The sequence below is a fragment of the Ceratotherium simum genome, chromosome 6 (assembly GCF_057802395.1).
Source record: "Ceratotherium simum simum isolate JZ-2026a chromosome 6, ASM5780239v1, whole genome shotgun sequence".
Taxonomy (NCBI): Eukaryota; Metazoa; Chordata; class Mammalia; order Perissodactyla; family Rhinocerotidae; genus Ceratotherium; species Ceratotherium simum.
Genome location: NC_141905.1, coordinates 63294591 through 63313561, shown reverse-complemented (window position 1 = coordinate 63313561; position 18971 = coordinate 63294591). Strand labels below are relative to the sequence as shown.

Genomic DNA, 18971 nt, shown 5'->3' with positions numbered 1-18971 from the left:
GATTATTTGTCTGCATTTAAAATTGGTGCATACATTCTGAGATGAGAGGGAAAGTTTTCTATTAAAATTTAAAATAGTAATATATGAGTTGGTGAAGAGTTTAAAAAAAAAAGTCATTACCTACATCAGTGGTTTCCAAACTCTTGAGTATTCCATCAGTTAAAATATGGAACATTCGTCCCTGTATGTGCTTATTTATAAATTATACTACTGGGCTTATTTATATATAGTAGAAAACATACAAAAATTAGACATTTTTAAATAATGAAATAAATATAAGAAGATTTAATGTTTTCTTCTTGTATCTCAGTGGAGTCTTCTGCATCCCCTGGTGCAGTTACTCCTCTTTGGAGACTCATTGAACTAGATCATTAATGGGGGAGCCCAGCTCAGGCATCCTTATTTTTAACAAGTTTCCTAGGTGATTTGTAGCATTCTTATTTCTCATAGTTACTTATAAAATGAAGGCAAGGAAAAGATTTGCTAATAAGAAGCTAAACCATCTAGTAATTTTGGCCACCAAGCTGGGGATCAGATAGAAAGGGTATCCTTATTTTTAGAGATGATTAACACTTACCCCAAAACACCATCATGTGATGATCTACCATACTATTACATGTTTAGTTTTTCCTGTCTTCATAGTGCTCTTTCTGAAATTTGAATCTGATTATTTCATTTCCTCAAATCTGATAGGGCCAGCCCCAGTGGCCTAGTGGTTAAGTTTGGTGCGCTCCGCTTTGGCGGCCTGGGTTCAGTTCCCGGGCACAGACCTATACCACTTGTCTGTCAGTGGCCATGCTGTGGCAAGAGCTCGCATACAAAAAGAGGAAGATGGGTGCGGATGTTAGCTCAGGGTGAATCTTCCTCAGGGAAAAAAAAAAAATCTGATAATTTGTTCTTGCCTGCAAGATAAAGTCCAGACTCTCTAATATGGCATACAAAGTCTTCATGATTTTGGTCCCTGCTAACCATTTTAGCTTCATAGCTTTTATTGTTCCCCCCCCAAACCTCCTTTTGCAAAAACACACAGAAAAGCAAAACCAAAGAAAACTCCTCAGGTCCAGCCACAATAAATGTTTTATAGTTCACTATAAACCTTGTCCTTACTTGGTTATTCTGCCTGGATTGCCTTTCTTGCTTTGTCCTGAAAAACTTCTGATGGTTTAAGATTCAGCTCAAACATCTTACTGGTCTCTAGACAACTGGTGCTCTCTCCTCCGTGTTAGTTGATAGCATTTACTGAATTGCTGTAATTATTTGCTTATAAATCTCTCTCCTGCTAGGCTGAATTCCTCAAGAATAGAGATTGTGAGTTAAAAGTTCCATGGGCCGGTCCCGTGGCTTAGCGGTTAAGTGCGCGCGCTCTGCTGCTGGCAGCCCAGGTTTGGATCCCGGGCGGGAACCGACGCACCGCTTCTCCGGCCATGCTGAGGCCGCGTTCCACATGCAGCAACTAGAAGGATATGCAGCTATGACATACAACTATTTACTGGGGCTTTGGGGGGAAAATAAATAAATAAATAAAATCTTTAAAAAAAAAACAAAAAGTTCCATGAGGGCAGGTACTCTTTTGTTCACTGCCATATGGCAGTACCTGGCATATAGTAGACACTCAGTAAGTGTTTGTTGAATGAATCTATTTATATTTATGTCTTTCGTATCTGGCATATGGTAGGATTTAAGTGAACCTCTGTTTATTAAATAAATTACAAATGAATGAGTGAATGAATTGTAAAATCTCAGAAATAAACTTCTTTTATGGGGTCAGACATAGAAAAGGAGAGTGATTCTTTGAAATCTTGAGTACATGGCATTGTTAATACCAAGACATGATAAAAAAATCCACTTATTTTTGTATAATATCTGATTTCACTTATGGTATAAGAAGGACTTGAATAATTTTTGTTGTGAATCTTAATATTGGTATTTAAATGAGAAGATCTAGAAAGATAGCCATATAATTACATTAAACATAAGAATTTTGTTCTGTTTCATTGTTAATTGAGATATCATTTCTTACTCTTTTCTTTAGGGTGTTTGTGAACCGAAGTTTAGCCATGGAAAAAATAAAGTGTTTTGGTTTTGATATGGATTATACACTTGCTGGTGAGTAGCACTTTCCAATTGCTTAAGAATTACTGCTTTGGATGTAACACCAGGGGTCCATAGAAGGCAATTAATAAACACTTGTTGATTTAATCAAGAGCCGCCAGAAGCTCTTGTTATCAAGCTGCTTCCATTGAGATTTGTGTTTACTGAAATTACCAGATATCCTTGAGATTTAGATTGGCAGAACAGTGCTAAATTATTTTAGAGACCCTGGTAAGCAATGATATGGTAGGGGCTGGCTCGGTGGTGCAGCAGTTAAGTGCGTGTGCTCCGCTTTGGTGGCCTGGGGTTTGCAGGCTTGGATCCCAGGCGCGCACTGATGCACCGCTTGTCAAGCTATGCTGTGGCGGCGTCCCATATAAAAGTAGAGGAAGATGGGCACGGATGTTAGCCCAGGGCTAATCTTCCTCAGCAACAAAAAAAAGAAAAAAAGGAGGGTTGGCATCAGATGTTAGCTCAGGGCTGATCTTCCTCACACACACACAAAAAAGAAATGATAATGGTGAAGTTATATATTACTGTATATATTTGGGCCCTTTTACTGTCTTAAGCTGTTCTTCAGGGGTGGAATTTTGTATCGCTTACTCTACCACAAGGTATACTTTTATCAGTTAAAAATTTTGATGATATTCTTAACACAAATGGAAAATGTGTTCGTTTTGCATCAAAATGATTGCACACATCCTATGTAAAGACTTTTTAAAAACTAGAGGTATTAGCTTTGTTCATTATAAAATAGACCTTAAACATCATCACTGTGCTGTTTTTCCCTTCCTATCTCTGAGATACATTTGAAATATTCAATGTATTAGTCAATAGCTGCAACATTTTCAGAACTTATGAAGTTTTTATTAAAATATTTGCAGTCTGGTGAAAATGTCATTTAATTTAAGAAGTAGTAGGGATGAAGGACTGAGTTGAACATGTGTGCATATATGTATGCATGCACGTGTGTACAGCTATGACACTCAGAAAAGAATCTTTCAGAAATTTTCTCTAAAAAATACTGTAAGTACATAAAAACTTTCAAATGTATAAATTCACTTATCTTCAGAAACCTTTTTTATAACAGTATTAGAAAACTGACTTCTGTCTCAAATTAGACAAATCTCAATTTGATGTTCAATTTAGGCTACAAATATAAATGAATAATATAGATGTACAAAAATGAACACATGCAGTTTATAGTTACTTGACACATAGATGTGGCCATGATATTTACCAAACAAGTTATATATTAAAAATATAAACTGACTTGATTTGAATTTCTCTTTTCTTCCCCCCATACTGTTATTTATTTGGTTTTCTATTGCCTTAAAGTTGTTTTTCCTGCATTTTGATTCTTTTATATTTCCCTAATTGGACACAGACACTTTTAGGAGCGCTTGTCAGAAAGCAGGTGGAAGCACTGTACTTTCTCAGTGTAGATCTTGCTGTCCAAATTGGGAGAAAATCCTACAATCTTTCTCCTTTCTAGAATTCTAGTTCTCTGGGGAAAGGAATGGTGAGGCAGTTCAGTAGCTGAAAGAGATATTTTCTAAAGCAGAAATAGAAGTTAATAGGATCAAAAAGTGACAAACTTTTTCCCCTTGGTTATTAAGACAATCTCATTGTATTGAAATACTTCAATTCAATAAGTGTTTATTGAAAACTTGTAATGTGCCTGGCACATTTTGTTACTGAGCGTTGAAATAACTATATATTCTCACAGAATAAAGAAAAAATGAATTCTCTTGTTTAGTGAAAAAGCCACTGGATCTTAGTCTCTAGACTCTAAAGATACCTTATGGTTTCTTCTTTTTATTTGCTTTTTTGTTTTTTTGTAATCTCACTTCATATTTTATACTTACTCTTAGTCTAGACACTAATATACTTTGCTTATATGTAAATATAATAGTGACTATTAACATTTATTAAGTGCTTATTATATGCCAAGCCCTGTTCTAAGAGTTTTACATTCATGGATTACATGTGATACATGGATTATCTCATTCACACCACTTATTTAATATTTACAAAAACTCTATGAGGCAGATACTACTATTATTGTCTTCATTCTACAGATGACACTAAGACATTAAGGACTTTGTCCAAGGACATTTAGCTATGATATAGCTGAACTAAGATTCAAACCTAAGCATACCTGTATATATATGTACATAATAAGTTTCAATTCTCATTTTGAATAATGACAATTTATACTGAGGTATAATTTCAAAGTAATAAGCTTCCCCCCTTAAACAAACAAACCAGAACTTAAGCACTCGAAAGGGCAAAGCCCTTTAAAGTAGTCCCCTTGAGAGACTATGCATTATCCCAACAATTCTATGTTGGATGAAAAACATGGTAACTCTTCTTTGTGGTGTTGCCTTCACTTTGTAAAGCACATAGGAAAACTATACTTTATACTCTCACCTGTTTTCCAAAATCGTATTCATTAAATTTATCTATGAATAACTTTTGGTTTTTTAAAAACCAACCACACCCTTAAGTGCTAAGGACTTTTCATCAGAAGAACGTGCCATGAAGTACAGAGACAAGACTAAAAGAAGTGTTTTATGAAAGCTTTGAGTATTTGGGATAAATATTCCTGGAATAAGTGTAATAGCCTCACAGGGTAAGTTCTTGAAAAGGGTCTGTATTCTTTCTGAAGCCTTCTCTGAGACATTGTCTTTCTGCGCAATCCTGACGCCTTGGTACATCATTCTCTCAGAGCAATTTATTTATTTAATTAATTAATTAATTAATTTTTGGTGAGGAATATTGTCCCTGAGCTAACATCTGTGCCAATCTTCCTTGTTTTGCTTGAGGAAGATTGTCCCTGAGCTAACATCTGTGCCAATCTTCCTCTATTTGTATAGGACGCTGCCACAGAATGGCTTGATAAGCAGTGTGTAGGTCTGCGCCCGGGATCCAAACCTGCAAACCCTGGACCACCAAAGTGGAGTGTGCGAACTTAACCACTACGCCACTGGGCCACCCCCCACCTAACATTTTTTTTTAACTTCTTATTTTGAAATAATTTTAGACCTATGGAAGAGGTGCAAAAATAATAGTTTGCCTTTATTCTCTCTTAATGGTAACATCTTACTTGACCATAGTTGAGCATAGTACAATTATAAAAACTAAGAAATTAACATTTAGTGTAGTACTGTTAATTGAACTTTAGACTTTATTTAGTTTTTACTGGTTTTCCCACTAAAGTCCTTTATTCCAATCCAGGATCCAATCCAGAATCCCACATTGCATTTAGTTGTCATATTTCCTTTGTCTTTTCTGTTAACAGTTCCTAAGTCTTTCCTGTCTTCCATTGCTTTGATGCTTTTGAAGAGTACTGGTTATGTATTTTTGTAGAATGTTCCACAGTTTGGGTTTGTCTGATATATTTTCGTGAATGGATGCATGTATTATGAATATTTGGGAAAAATACCACAGAAGTGATGTGCCCTTTTCAGAGCATAATACCAGGGTACATAATGTTCATAAGTCTTATTACTAGTGATGTTAACCAGTCAATATTATGAAATTTTCCTGTTTCTCTTTAAACTTTTCTTTTTTTGGAAGGAAAGACCAAGTAATATTCCATTGTATGGGTATACCACAATTTGTTTATCCATTTATCTGTTGATGGACATTTGGGTTGTTTCTAGTTTGAGGCTATTATGAATAAAACTACTGTGATGTACAAGTCTTTTTGTGGATGCATAGTTTTATTTCTTCTGGGTAAATACCTGGGAGTGGAAATTGCCAGATTGTATGTTTACCTTATAGGAAACTGAGAAATGGTTTTTCAAAGTAGTGATACCATTTTAAATTCTCACCCAGCAAACATGAGAATTCTAGTTGCTCCACTCCTCACCTACACTTGATATTGTCAGTCCTTTGAATTTTAGCCATTCTAGTGAATGTGTGGTGTTATCTTATTATGATTTTACTTTGTATTTCCCTGATAACTAGTGATGAAAATCTTCATGTGCTTATTGGCTATTTGTATTTCTTTTGTGAAGTGCTTGTTCAAATGCCCATGTTTTAATAGGGTTGTTTGTCTTTTTATTGTTGAGTGTAGAAGTTCTTTATATATTCTGAACACTGGTCCTTTGTCAGATATATTTGTTGTGAATATATTGACCAATATGTGTTAGTCTGTCTATTGACATTCTTTTCCATTGATGTAAGTGAATATCACATGATCTTGATTGATTATTGTAGGGTAATAGTCTTGAAGTTAAGTAGTGTTAAGTCCTCTATCTTTATTCTTTTTTGGAGTTGTTTTGATATTCTAGATCCTTATATACATCTCTATATAAACTTTAGAATCAGCTTATCAATTTTTAAAAAGGCCTGCTGAGATATTGATTAGAATTATATCAATTTGTGGAGAATTGACATCCTAACTACATTGCGTCTTCCAGTCCATGAACATGATACATTGTTCCATTTATCTAATCTTCTTTAGTATCTCTTAGCAATGTTTTGTGATTTTTGGTGTAAAGGTCTTCCATATATTTTGTTACATTTATCTGTTAAATATTTCATGTTTTTTATGTAGTTTTAAATGGTATTTTTAATTTCATTTTCTATTTTTTTGTTGCTAGCATTTAGAAATACAGCTCATTTTTGTATATTGACATTATATCCTGTGACTTACTAAGTTCACTTATTAGTTCTAGTAGCTCTTTTGTAGATTCCTTAGAATTATCTACATGTATGATCATATTGTCTGCAAATTATTTACTTTTTCCTTTCCAATCTGCATATATTTATATCTTATGTTATTTTATTAAATTTTTTTTTGCCTATTGCACCGACTGAAACTTTAGTCCATGTTGAATTAGAGGTGTTGAGAATGGACCTACTTGCCGTATTTTTGATCTTAGGGAGAAAATGTTCAGTTTTTCACCTTTAAGTATGATGTTAATTGTAGCTGGTTGTAAATGCTTTTCACCAGGTTCAGGAAATTCCCTTTTATTCTTAATTTTCTAGGAGTTTTATTTTTAACTTGAGTGTATGCTAAATTTCATCAAATGTTTTTCTGCATCTATTGAGATGATCGTATGGCTTCTCTTTTTTAGTCTAAGGGTGAATTACATTGATTTCTGAATGTTAAACCAACTTTGCATTCCGGGAGTAAATCTCACTTGGTCATGTACTATTCTTTTTACACAGTATTGGCGAATTTGATTTGCTGATATTTTATTGAGGGTTTTGCATTATGTTTATGAGGGGTATTGGTCTGTAGTTTTCTTTTCTTGTAATGTCTGTCTAATTTTGGTATTAGGGTAATTCTGGCCTCATATAATGAGTTGGGAACCATAGCTTTTTCCTATTTTCTGAAAGTTTGGGTAGGATTGGTATTATTTTTTCCTTAAATATTTGATAGAATTAACTAGTGAACCCATCTGGACCAGGAGTTATCTTTGTGGGAAGGTTTTAAATTATATATTCAACTTTTAAACATAGATATAGGGCTAGTCAGAGTTTTTATTCCTTCTTGTATTAGTTTTGATAATTTGTGTCCATTTCATCTAAGTTTTAAACTTATTGGCATAAAGTTGTTCATAATATTCTTTTATTATTCTTTTTACATCTGTAAGATCTGTGGTAATGTTCTCTTTTTCATTCCTGATATTGGTAATTTGTTTCTTTTTTTTTTTTTTTTCCTTCCTCAGTCTAGCTACAGGTTTATCAGTTTTATTGATTCCTGGACCCCAAAAAACCAGCTTTGGGTTTCAGTGAATGCATGAGAATAAGGGAGCTTTAAATTTAAAGGTGATTTTAAAGTAGTTATTTCTAAGTATGAAGTTATAACCTGCTTTTATGATAATTGCTGACTATAAAAAAAGTAATTACTTATAAAATTAATATAGTAAAGTACTATCCAAATACTCCAGGCACCATTATCTTTATTTGGTTTATATTTTGTATTAGGACCTAGGGCAGTAAGCACTTTTATTTCTAATTATAATTTTTAAGTTTGTTTTGCTTCTGGGTTCTAACTCTTAGCACCATTAACATTATTTTTTGTTATTGACCTACTTCCAGTGTTTATGGAAAATGCCAATTTTCTGTGCAGAATGAAATGTGGCACAATGTATTTTCTTTCATTTTTTTCTCTTGTGTATTTTGACTTTAGAATTTGGAGGATTCAGAGAAGAATTGGTTTCTTAATTTTTTCGGTATTAGCTCAGTATATATTAAGTGCTTAATAAATTGTAGCTGTTATAATAAATAGCAACCTTTTTTGTATAGTACTACTATTCCTAATATAAAGAAGACATTCAATAAGCATTTGATTTTGAGGGGAGGAGGAATAAATCAGTAAATGTTACTTTTATTTGAAATGAAATGATTAGATATGCTATACAGCTGTTACCTAGCATAATCTGTGAATTGGATACTCTGGCAAACAATATTTTGAGTGATACGGAGTTAACCATTTACAGCATAGATGGATTACTAGTTTTCAGAGTTAGAATGTAGTGAAATGGATAGTGAGGCTAGGATTGATGCTTCTGAAGTGTCTGGGTAGGACATCACATCTCAAATGGCATCATGTTTTGGAATTGTACATTCATTGAGAGAAGGTGGTTATTGGCTCAGGGCCTTACCACATTGTAAACTTTGCCTAAATTTGTTCTGAGAAAACAGCTACATAGGTTTCCTTGAAGTTTTTTTTCCCTTGTTTTCAAATGTGGGAAATGTATATGACTTTTTCATGGAAAGTGTAGGCGATAGGATCTAATTTTGGAGATTTAAGCTATTTTCATAAGGGAACAGCTCTGTGTTTGTTCATCTAGAAAATGGCCACAGAAGACCTTCTTTAAGGGGTGGGGTGTCATGGTTTGGTTTGGTTTTGATTTTTCACCTTTTTTATAGTTTATATTTATTGATAAATAAGAAAATTTGTTTTGAATAATCCCAATGTTGTGAGAATGCAGTTCTTCATATCACATGTTGGGGTTGATAGAATTAGTGGTGAATAATCATTTAAAACTTCGATTTGTCACTGATGCGTAAGGAAGAGGATAATTGAGGCAAGAATACATATGTGGACTCTAAGAATGTTAAGCTGTATATATAATAATTTTAAACTTGTAATTTTCCAAAAGTAAGCTATCTAGACCTTTGGCAGAATGAAGTTAATTTGCAGGGGAGGGGAGTTGTTTTTTTTTTTTAGTTTGTTTGAAATTGTTGAAATTTAGTTAGTTTGAAATTGATGGCTTTACTCGTATTAATTTTAAAAATTTTATGATTTTGCATACCATTTGGTACATTTCTTCCCCTGAATGAAGTGTGTCACAGTGTTCAGTAACGTGATCCATTCTGATGGGAACCTCATTATCTTAATCTCATCTCAATGCCACCCTCATACCTCAGTCAATTTTTCAGAGAAGATCCCTTTATCATCCACTGTCTCTGAAATAAAGTGAGCCAAACATTTTTATGTTTTTATTAGTATATTTACAGGGTTTCTATGTAAGATTGACATTTTTATGGAAAATAAAAACAAAAACCCCACAACAGAAAACTTGTCCATTGACATAAACTAATTTTTCCTGATTGTCTCAGTCCCAAATCAGGTTTGTTTTTTTTTTTGTTTTTTTTGTGGGGAAGGTCAGCCCTGAGCTAACATCCATGCTAATCTTCCTCTTTTTGCCGAGGAAGACCGGCTCTGAGCTAACATCTATTGCCAATCCTCCTCCTTTTTTTTCCCCCAAAACCCCAGTAGATAGTTGTATGTCATAGTTGCACATCCTTCTAGTTGTGGTATGTGGGACACAGCCTCAGCATGGCCGGAGAAGCGGTGCTTTGGTGCGCGCCCGGGATCCGAACCCGGGTCGCCAGCAGCAGAGCGCGCGCACTTAACCGCCAAGCCACGGGGCTGGCCCCCCAAATCAGTTTTAATTCTGAAATCTGCCTGTAGAATTAATGCCAGTATTGGTATTTAGCTCCTTATCTCTGTAATGCTGTAGATTAACACTTTATTTCTCTAATGAAATTATGTGCATTACTTATGCTTTAACCAGTTTTTCTACTAAGTACAAATGAGTTTGTATATGAAAATAAGTGTTTAGAATCTAGGTAATACTGAGTCTTGTATATTAGCTTTGCCACTGACCAACGGTGGACTATGTTTTATATAAAAAGTACCTGTCAGGCCTATTTATAATTCCTCTCTTATCCCAAATTACCTTAGCAACGTTCCTTGCACATAATGTATATCAGAAATTGGTCCTTTGCATTTTTGGCTTCCCCTGCCGATATGTGTTTTTCTCTTCCTTTTTTGTGAGGCTTCTTTTTCCCTTAATTAGACCTGTTAGGTGCTCTGGTTTCCTATTTTATTAAGTTACCCTACTGGGGGTCCTTTCTAGACCCCAGTTTTGTTTATGGTCTTTATCTGAGATCCTTTTTTTTTTTTTTATCATGTTCATAATTTTGCTTTTTTTTTTTACATAGTTGTATATCCTAGTTGTAGGTCCTTCTAGTTCTTCTATGTGGGACGCCACCTCAGCATGGCTTGATGAGTGGTGAGTAGGTCTGCACCCAGGATCCGAACCGGTGAACCCTGGCCGCCAAAGCAGAAGCTGCGACTTAACCGCTGTGCCACTGGGAGGCCTTCTGTCTTTAGCCTTTTTATACTTATGTGGGACAGACAGATGGGTCAAACAGATAAGTGCATTCTCCAACACAAAACAAGCCAAAAAGGATCTTGCAAGTCAACTTAAGATTAGGTCTTCGGATTTGTAAGAGAGCAAGCAAGTTGTTTTTAACCCAGCTATAGTCACGTACTGTATAACGATGTTTCAGTCAATGACAGACTGCATATATGAGGGTGGTGCCATAAGATTAGTACCATATAGCCTAGGTGTATAGTAGGCTGTAGCATCTAGGTTTGTGTAAGTACACTCTATGATGTTTGCACAATGATGAAATCACCTAATTACACGTTTCTCGGAACATATCACCATCGAGTGATGCATGACTGTACTTTCTCTCCACACGATGAAGGGACCAATCTATACTATTTGTGAATTTTGTTTCTTTGTTTTGTTTGCATAGAAGACTGCTAGAAATGTTATATTGCTGAATGTATTGTTACCAACAGTGGACAGTAGAGTGAAAGTAGAAAACAAAGGGAGAATTGGTATTTTTTAGGTTGTTTAGTGCTTTTTCATTTTTCAAGTGGCAGATAGGCATAAACAGACCTGTGTTTTCCATTACTCTTAATATTTTGTTAGTTTTGTATCATACCCAGAAATTTATTGCTAAGATTTTTTTTGTTTTCTGCTGAGGAAGATTAGCCTGAGCTAACATCTGTGTGGATCTTCCTTTACTTAAATGTGGGTCACCGCCACATCGTGGCTGATGAGTGGTGTATGTCTGCACCTGGGATCCGAACCTGTGAACCCGGGCCTTCCAAGTGGAGCACACCGAACTTAACCACTACCCAAGGGGGTGGCCCCCTGCTGAGGTTTTAAATGAGAAATTCTTTTCTGATTAAATGAAGATATAAAGTACTTATATCACTTCCTCATGGTTATAGATCACTATCTGATAGACTGCTAATCTACAAAACGTGCTTTCTTTAACAAGCAGAATGTTAGCCAGTAGCTGTTTAGTGAGAGTAATTTGGGCGTAAAAACTGATTTAAAAAAAAAGCCAGAATAATCCTCTTTCTGTTTCAGAGATCAAGTCCTATATACTCTGAGGTTAGGCCCAGTCTTATTTTTATCTTTACTAGAGGCTGTGTGGTTGGAGAAAAAGGCAGAAACCTCAGAGTGTGTTAGAGCTAGGTTTGGATCCCAGCTCTACCTTATACTAGCTCTGGGCCACCAGCATGTTACTTAACCTCCCTGAGTCTCAGTTTCTTCATTTAATCCAAAAAGGGGGGTTGTGGTGGGGATCGACTATTGGTATAAGTTTAAATGAAATAATGTATATAACATGATTAATGCAATGAAAGTAGTTCTGTTGCTCTTACTGATGATACCAAAGTATTAGTATACTGAACTTGAGCTGTAAGGGAAAAATCTAAGGAATGAGGAGAAAAATATCAATATTAAATTCATTTACACTTCAATATATTGTGGAAAAATCTGGAATGCTAGACAGATGGCAGTGGAATATTTAATCACTTTTGTTTTTGAATTTTCTTTTTAAGTATTGCAAATGGTCATGAACTTAACAGATAAAGTTCTTTTCTGAGTAGATTTTTAATGACAAGGTATTTGACATCAGATTATGTTTCCATAGAAATTAATCAGTTTTTCCCATGAAGAGTTATTTCTTAGCAGGATCATTGTGAAGGAGTAGGTTTCTGAGAAAAGGTCCTTACTTAAATTAAAAAATTTTTCTTTATGACAAAAATATCACTGCTATGCTTCTAATAAGTGTTAGGGGAGTTATTTGTTTTTTGAAACAATAAGAACTCTTTTAAGTGGAAGGCAGTAGTTGACCTTTGGGTTGCATGCAAGACTGAAATGTGCAGTAAGTTCTGTGGCATTAACGTTGAAATTATATATGTAGAATAATTAAATTGTCAGAAGTCTTTACCCCAAAGGAGAGTAGGGCAACATTTTTGGGTGGGAGGTGGGTTTATTAATATTTACTTCATGTACTTCACAAATATAGAGTGACTCTTGGTTTAAGATATGAAAATGTATTATTTCTAACTTGATTCATTTAGGAAATTATCTTGATTTTTCAATTAAGAAGGCTGCTTTTTTTTTTGGCCCTCTTGGGCTCAAAGATCCGAAAAGAGACATCCTGACTTTTTTTCCAGCTCCAACACCTGAGCCATTTTGATAAGTCCAGCAGTAAGTTCCTTATTTCTGTTACCATTTCAGAACGAGTGTCCAGTCCCTCCCATTTTTCTGAGAAACTGTCAGGAGGAAGAGAGCAAACATTTATTTAGCATATACCATTATGTGCTAGAAAATGTACTTTGTGCACAGTGTGCCTTTTAATCCTCACAACAGCCCACTGAGGTAGGGTATACTAGCTCCATTTTACAAATAAGCCTACCAAGTCAAGAGGTAAAATGACTTGTATGTAGCTAGCAATTGACTTAAGACTCATAGCTAGAATTTAAACCCAGGTCAGTCTCCATTTCTCATGCTGCTCCCAGCTATCGGAGGAACAGAAATTATTTACTAACCTCTAAATGGAAAATCAATAAGAGAAAAAAGCTCAAACAAAAAAGATCATCCTTCATTTTTTTCCAAAAATAGAAATCCTCCGTAGGGCAAAATGCATTTTTCTCTTGCTTTTGAATGTAGTCCTTATCCTTGGAATATAGATAGTTTTACACAATTTTTTTTTGTTTAATTTTTAGAAATAAGAGAATCAAGCCTAAAGAGTACTGTATAAATGCTCTATTCCAAGTGTTGTTAGAATTCTAAAATTGTGCTTTTTTTTTTTTCAATGAAAAAATCTTGGGAGGGATTGAAAATATATTTTGCTCTCCTCCCTTTTGAATTTTTCTTCCCTCCTCTCCTTTCTAGGCCATATCATTAGCCACCAGGGATGAAATCCAATTATCCCAGATCTAAGCACTTTGCATTAACAAGCCTAAAGTAGGAAGAGAAGATAGAATAAAGCTATTAAGAGTACCAGGGAAGAAATTAAGAGAAACTAGTTCTTGGTGTTGATAAATCAGAGGGTTGTCCTGCTACTAGCAGAGGCATATCAGGACCTTTGATATCTAATCCTATCCTCTCATGCATAGTAGATGCACTCTGATCTTGTTTTATTGTTACTGGAATTGACACAACTCACTTGACGTAAATGAACATTTTTTGCATGGTATTTACTTGGACTGAAGTTCTGGGCACTCAGATCATGTTTCTGTCAGCTATTGTATATCCTCACCAACTGATTGGCATTAGAAGTATTTAAAGGGGTGAGGAAAAACAACTTAAGTAAAAAGTATTGTACAGTATTGGTGTACTGTCACTGAAGACATCTCAAACAAGGTAAAACACCTTTTTTTCTCCTTTTTTTAAATTGTGGTAAAATATACCTAATGTAAAATTTACTATTTTATCCATTTTTAAGTGTATAATTGAGTGGCATTAAGTACATCCACCATGTGGTGCAACCCTCACCACTATCCATTTCCAGAACTTTTTCATCATTCCAAACAGAAACTCTGTACCCATTAAGTGATAACTTCTCATTCCTTCCTCTCCTCAGCCCCTATAACATCTAATCTACTTTTTGTCTCTGTGAATTTACCTATTCTAGATATTTCATGTAAGTGGAATCATAAAATATTTGTCCTTTTGTGTCTGGCTTATATCTCTTAGCATAATGTTTTCAAGTCTCATACATGTTGTAGCATGTATTAGAATTTCATTCCTTTTTAAGGCTGAATAATATTCCATTATATGTATATACCACATTTTGTTTATCCATCATCTGTCAATGGACACTTGGGTTGTTTCCATCTTTTCGCTATTGTGAATAATGCTGCTGTGAATGTTGTATAAATATCTGAGTCTTTGCTTTCGGTTCTTCTGGGTATATCCTCATTGGAATAGAATTGCTGGATCATATGGTAATTCTGTGTTTAACTTTTTGAGGAACTGCCAAACTGTTTTCCACAGTGGCTGCACCATTTTACATTCCCACCAGCAATGCATGAGGGTTCCAGTTTCTCCACATCCTTGACACCATTTGTTATTTTTAGGTTTTTGTTGTTGTTGTTTTGATAATAGTCATCCTAATGGGTGTGAGTTGGTATCTCATTGTGGTTTTTTTTTTTTTTATGAGTTTTATTTATTTTTCCCCTAAAGCCCCAGTAGATAGTTGTATGTCATAGTTGCACATCCTTCTAGTTGCTGTATGTGGGACGTGGCCTCAGCATGGCCGGAGAAGCAGTGCGTCGGTGTGCGCCCGGGATCCGAACCTGGGCCGCCAGCAGTGGAGTGTGCGCACTTAACCACTAAGCCACGGGGCCGGCCCTCATTGTGGTTTTGATTTACATTTCCCTAAAGGCTGGTGATGTTGAGCATCTTTCATGTGCTTATTAGCCATTCATATATCTTATTTGGAGAAATGTCTATTTAAGTTCTTTGTCCATTTTTTAATTGGGTTGTTTAGTTTGTTGTTGTTGAGTTGTAGGAGCTCTTTAAATATTCTGGATGTTAATCCCTTATCAGGTATATGATTTGCAAATGTTGTCTCTTGTTCTGTGGGTTGTCTTTTCACTCTCTTGATAGTGTCTTTTGAAGCAGAAAAGTTTTTAATTTTGTTGAAGTACAATTTATCTATTGTTTCTTTTGTTGCCTGTGCTTTTGCTGTCACATCCAAGAAATCATTGCCAAATTCAGTATAATGAAGATTTTCCCTTATGTTTTCTTCTAAGAGTTTTATAGTTTTAGCTCTTATGTTTAGGTCTTTGATCTGTTTTGAGTTAATTTTTGTATGTTGTGTAAGGTAAGGGTCCAGTGTCATTCTTTTGCGTGTGGATATCCAGTCTTCTCAACATCATTGAAAAGACTGCCCTTTCCTCACTGAATGGTCTTGGCATCCTTGTCAAAATCATTTGACCATATATGTGAGGAGAGCACTTTTTTGTTGTTGTTGTTAGGAAGATCAGCCCTGAGCTAACATCTGCCAATCCTCCTTTTTTTGCTGAGAAAGACTGGCCTTTGGCTAACACTCATGCCCATCTTCCTCCACTTTATATGGGCCACTGCCACAGCATGGCTTGACAAGCGGTGCGTCAGTGCACACCCAGGATCCGAACCCGCGAACCCTGCGCCGCCGCAGCAGGGCGCGTCCACTTAACTGCTTGTGCCACCGGGCTGGTCCTGAGAGCACTTTTTTTTTTTAATGAAACATATAATAATGTAAACTTTTGCGTCTGTTTCGATATTTCTTCTTAAAGGAAGATGAGGCTCTTTGCCATAGTGATGAATTAAATTAATATGGAACATCAGCTGAGTTGAACTTATCGTGGAAAGTGTAACTGGATGCATTAACTGGATGCATCTATTTGAAGTTCTTAGTGTGACAACAGGGTCTCTTAAAGGAGCATATTTCTTGAAAAGTTTTTGGTACAAACCAAGGAAGAAGATAACTTTCATCAAAAAGGTCAGAGAAATTCTCATTGTCCCAAGTCATGAGACAGTACTCAGGGCATCCTTCTCACAACTTGGAAAATATAGAACTTGCACATTACCTTACTTCACGGTCCTCTACACAGATTGTCTGTATGCAAGAATTTTTAGTTTTAGGGAATGAGCACCTCCACATCAGTGCAAGTTATTAACCTATATATATCCTCTTTATTATTCTGGAGGGATTTATCAGTTTGTGAATGGATCAAATGTGTACAATTGAAGATTAAAGGAATATAAAAATAGATGTAGTTTGATAAGTAAAATGCATTTGTTATCCCCCTTAGTGATCTTTTTCTCTTAAAGGAACTTTTGAACTAGATTTTTTGTTTCTCTTTTTTCTGAAACAGTAGAATAAGGGGATAAGATGAGTGTTTGAACAGAGAAACTAGAGTAACATAAAAAGAAGAAAAAAAAAGTCTCTCCAAAAAGCGATGATCCCTTTCCAAAAAGAAAAAAACTAGGATTGTGGTTGATAAAATTATTAATAAAAATTAATTGGAAAACACCCTCATAAAACCAAACAAAATAAACATCTAATCAGAATATATAATGAGGACTAAATCCACAAAGGAGAATTGTGAAGATGAAAAGTGATAATTTAGTTCTGGAGTCCGATCAGTGATTTGTATCAAGGATCCAAGCTTATTAGAATAAGCTGAATTTGACAGGGCCTATGGTTGAATGGGTTTTTGCATAGCTGGAAGGTTCATTACTTATAGTTTTAACTATAAAGCAATAAAATTTACTTTTATGTAAATCCCCTTAAGAGATTTGAGGTGACTTGCAAAATTGAACACACATAAAATGGGTCAAAACACTAATTTTTATAGAAGAAAGCCCATGAGAAAATATGATTCCAAACAGCTATTATCCTTCATATATAGTCACCTTATTAGAGAAAACTTATTCCAATATCGCTGTCATTTCTTAGACATTTTAGGAATTCTTTTGGAATTGTTTTCATAGCCAGTTTATAAACCCACAATAAAACCGGCTTCATTGCTTTAAGTAGTCACACCTGTTTTTTAACCCAGCTTGATATCCCCTCTTATTCACTGGTTGCTCTGAATAACGTTTTTCTCCCCTAAATTAAATTTATCTGTTGAGAAAGTGTGCCATCAGGGAGGATATCTAGAACAATGTTTTGTAGACTCTGAAAATCGTTTTGAAAGAAGAATTTCAAATATGTTTTGAGTAACGATTGCATTATTGGAATAAGTATATGTTTCCTCAGGAGTGATTATTTTGAATGGGAGAAAGGCTCACTTGGATGAGTAAGTTCTGTTATGTTTGTTTTTAAAAGGCATTATTTGGGGAAGAGGTGGGAAAAATAAAAGGCATTATTTTATGTTACGTCTCATAATATAGTTTGATTGTTTTCATTTCAGAATTGGTTTTTTTGTTTCTGTTGTTTTGGGGTAGTTGTCTTTTAGAGACAGAGAACTTATTTGGAATAAATCCAGTGATATTTAGATAAAAATACTTGTCTTTTTTAGTTTGCTTTTTTAACTGAACTAAGTAAGCTATTTTTTTTTAATTTAATTTTATTTATTTATTTTTCCCCCAAAGCCCCAGTAGATAGTTGTATGTCATAGCTGCACATCCTTCTAGTTGCTGTATGTGGGACGCGGCTTCAGCATGGCAAGCGGTGCATCAGTGCGCACCCGGAATCGAACCCGGGCTGCCAGTAGCGGAGCGCACGCACTTAACCGCTGAGCCACCAGGCCGGCCCTATTTTTTTTTAAACTAAGCTATTGTTGATGGCATCACTAATTTAAAAATTTTCTCGCATGTTTACAGTTTAATTTTCTTTGGCCCAACACATCATCTTACGTGTTAACTCTGAATTCATAAGAGTATTAATACATGATAATACTAAACAAGTTCTATCATACCAAAAGATCAGTGCTTTTAGTAGAATTAGTTTTATCAAGACTATAAAATTTACAGCCTTAGTGTAGTTAAAATATTTCTGAGCCTTAATTTGGAAGGCTCTTATTTTAACTTATTGCTGATAAAAGGCCCTACTATTGCGTTGTCCTCTAAATGGGAATGATATTTAAGCAGTAATTAAAGGATCACCTGAACTAGTTAATGAAATAATTCTGTATGTGCCTATATATGATACTTGTATACACTTGTGTTATTTAAATATTCTGTGAAAGATGTTTTAAAACTTTTTGATCTGATAAAAGTTATTAAATTGAGGGAGAATAAATTAGGGAGGCTAGATGAAACAAGAATCCAAAATAGTGATAATTGTTAAAGCTTTGGTGCTGAGTTTAAAGCAGCTCATTTAATATTCTCTTTTTTTTTTTTTTAAAGATTTTATTTATTTATTTTTTCCCCCCAAAGCCCCAGTAGATAGTTGTATGTCATAGCTGCACATCCCTCTAGTTGCTGTATGTGGGACTCGGCCTCAGGATGGACGGAGAAGTGGTGCCTCGGTGGGCACCCGGGATCCGAACCCGGGCCACCAGCATCGGAGCGCGCACACTTAACCACCAAGCCACGGGGCCAGCCAATATTCTCTTGACTTTTGTGTATAATTAAAAAATATCCCTAATGAAGTTAAATTAAAAAGTCAGGTGGAGGAAATGGACAAAATGCCAATGAAGTTATTTTTTTTTAAAGGCATTTAAATTTAAAGGTCTTTAGTCTTTTCATTTCTATTTGAGATACAATCTTTATTTTAGCTCTTCTGCTTTTTCTTAAACTTAAGGATTTTCTTAC

At 35.1% G+C, this 18971-nt stretch overlaps 1 protein-coding gene across 2 annotated transcripts in view; it reads left to right on the top strand.

The window, feature by feature from the left end:
• The window catches only part of NT5C2 (5'-nucleotidase, cytosolic II), a 102664-nt gene that overhangs the window by 53126 nt on the left and 30567 nt on the right, over positions 1–18971 (top strand). For both annotated transcript variants that reach the window (XM_087432534.1, XM_087432533.1), the window contains exon 3: positions 2033–2106. In XM_087432534.1, coding sequence (XP_087288660.1) covers positions 2033–2106 — 74 coding nt within the window. The remainder of the gene's footprint in view (positions 1–2032; positions 2107–18971) is intronic.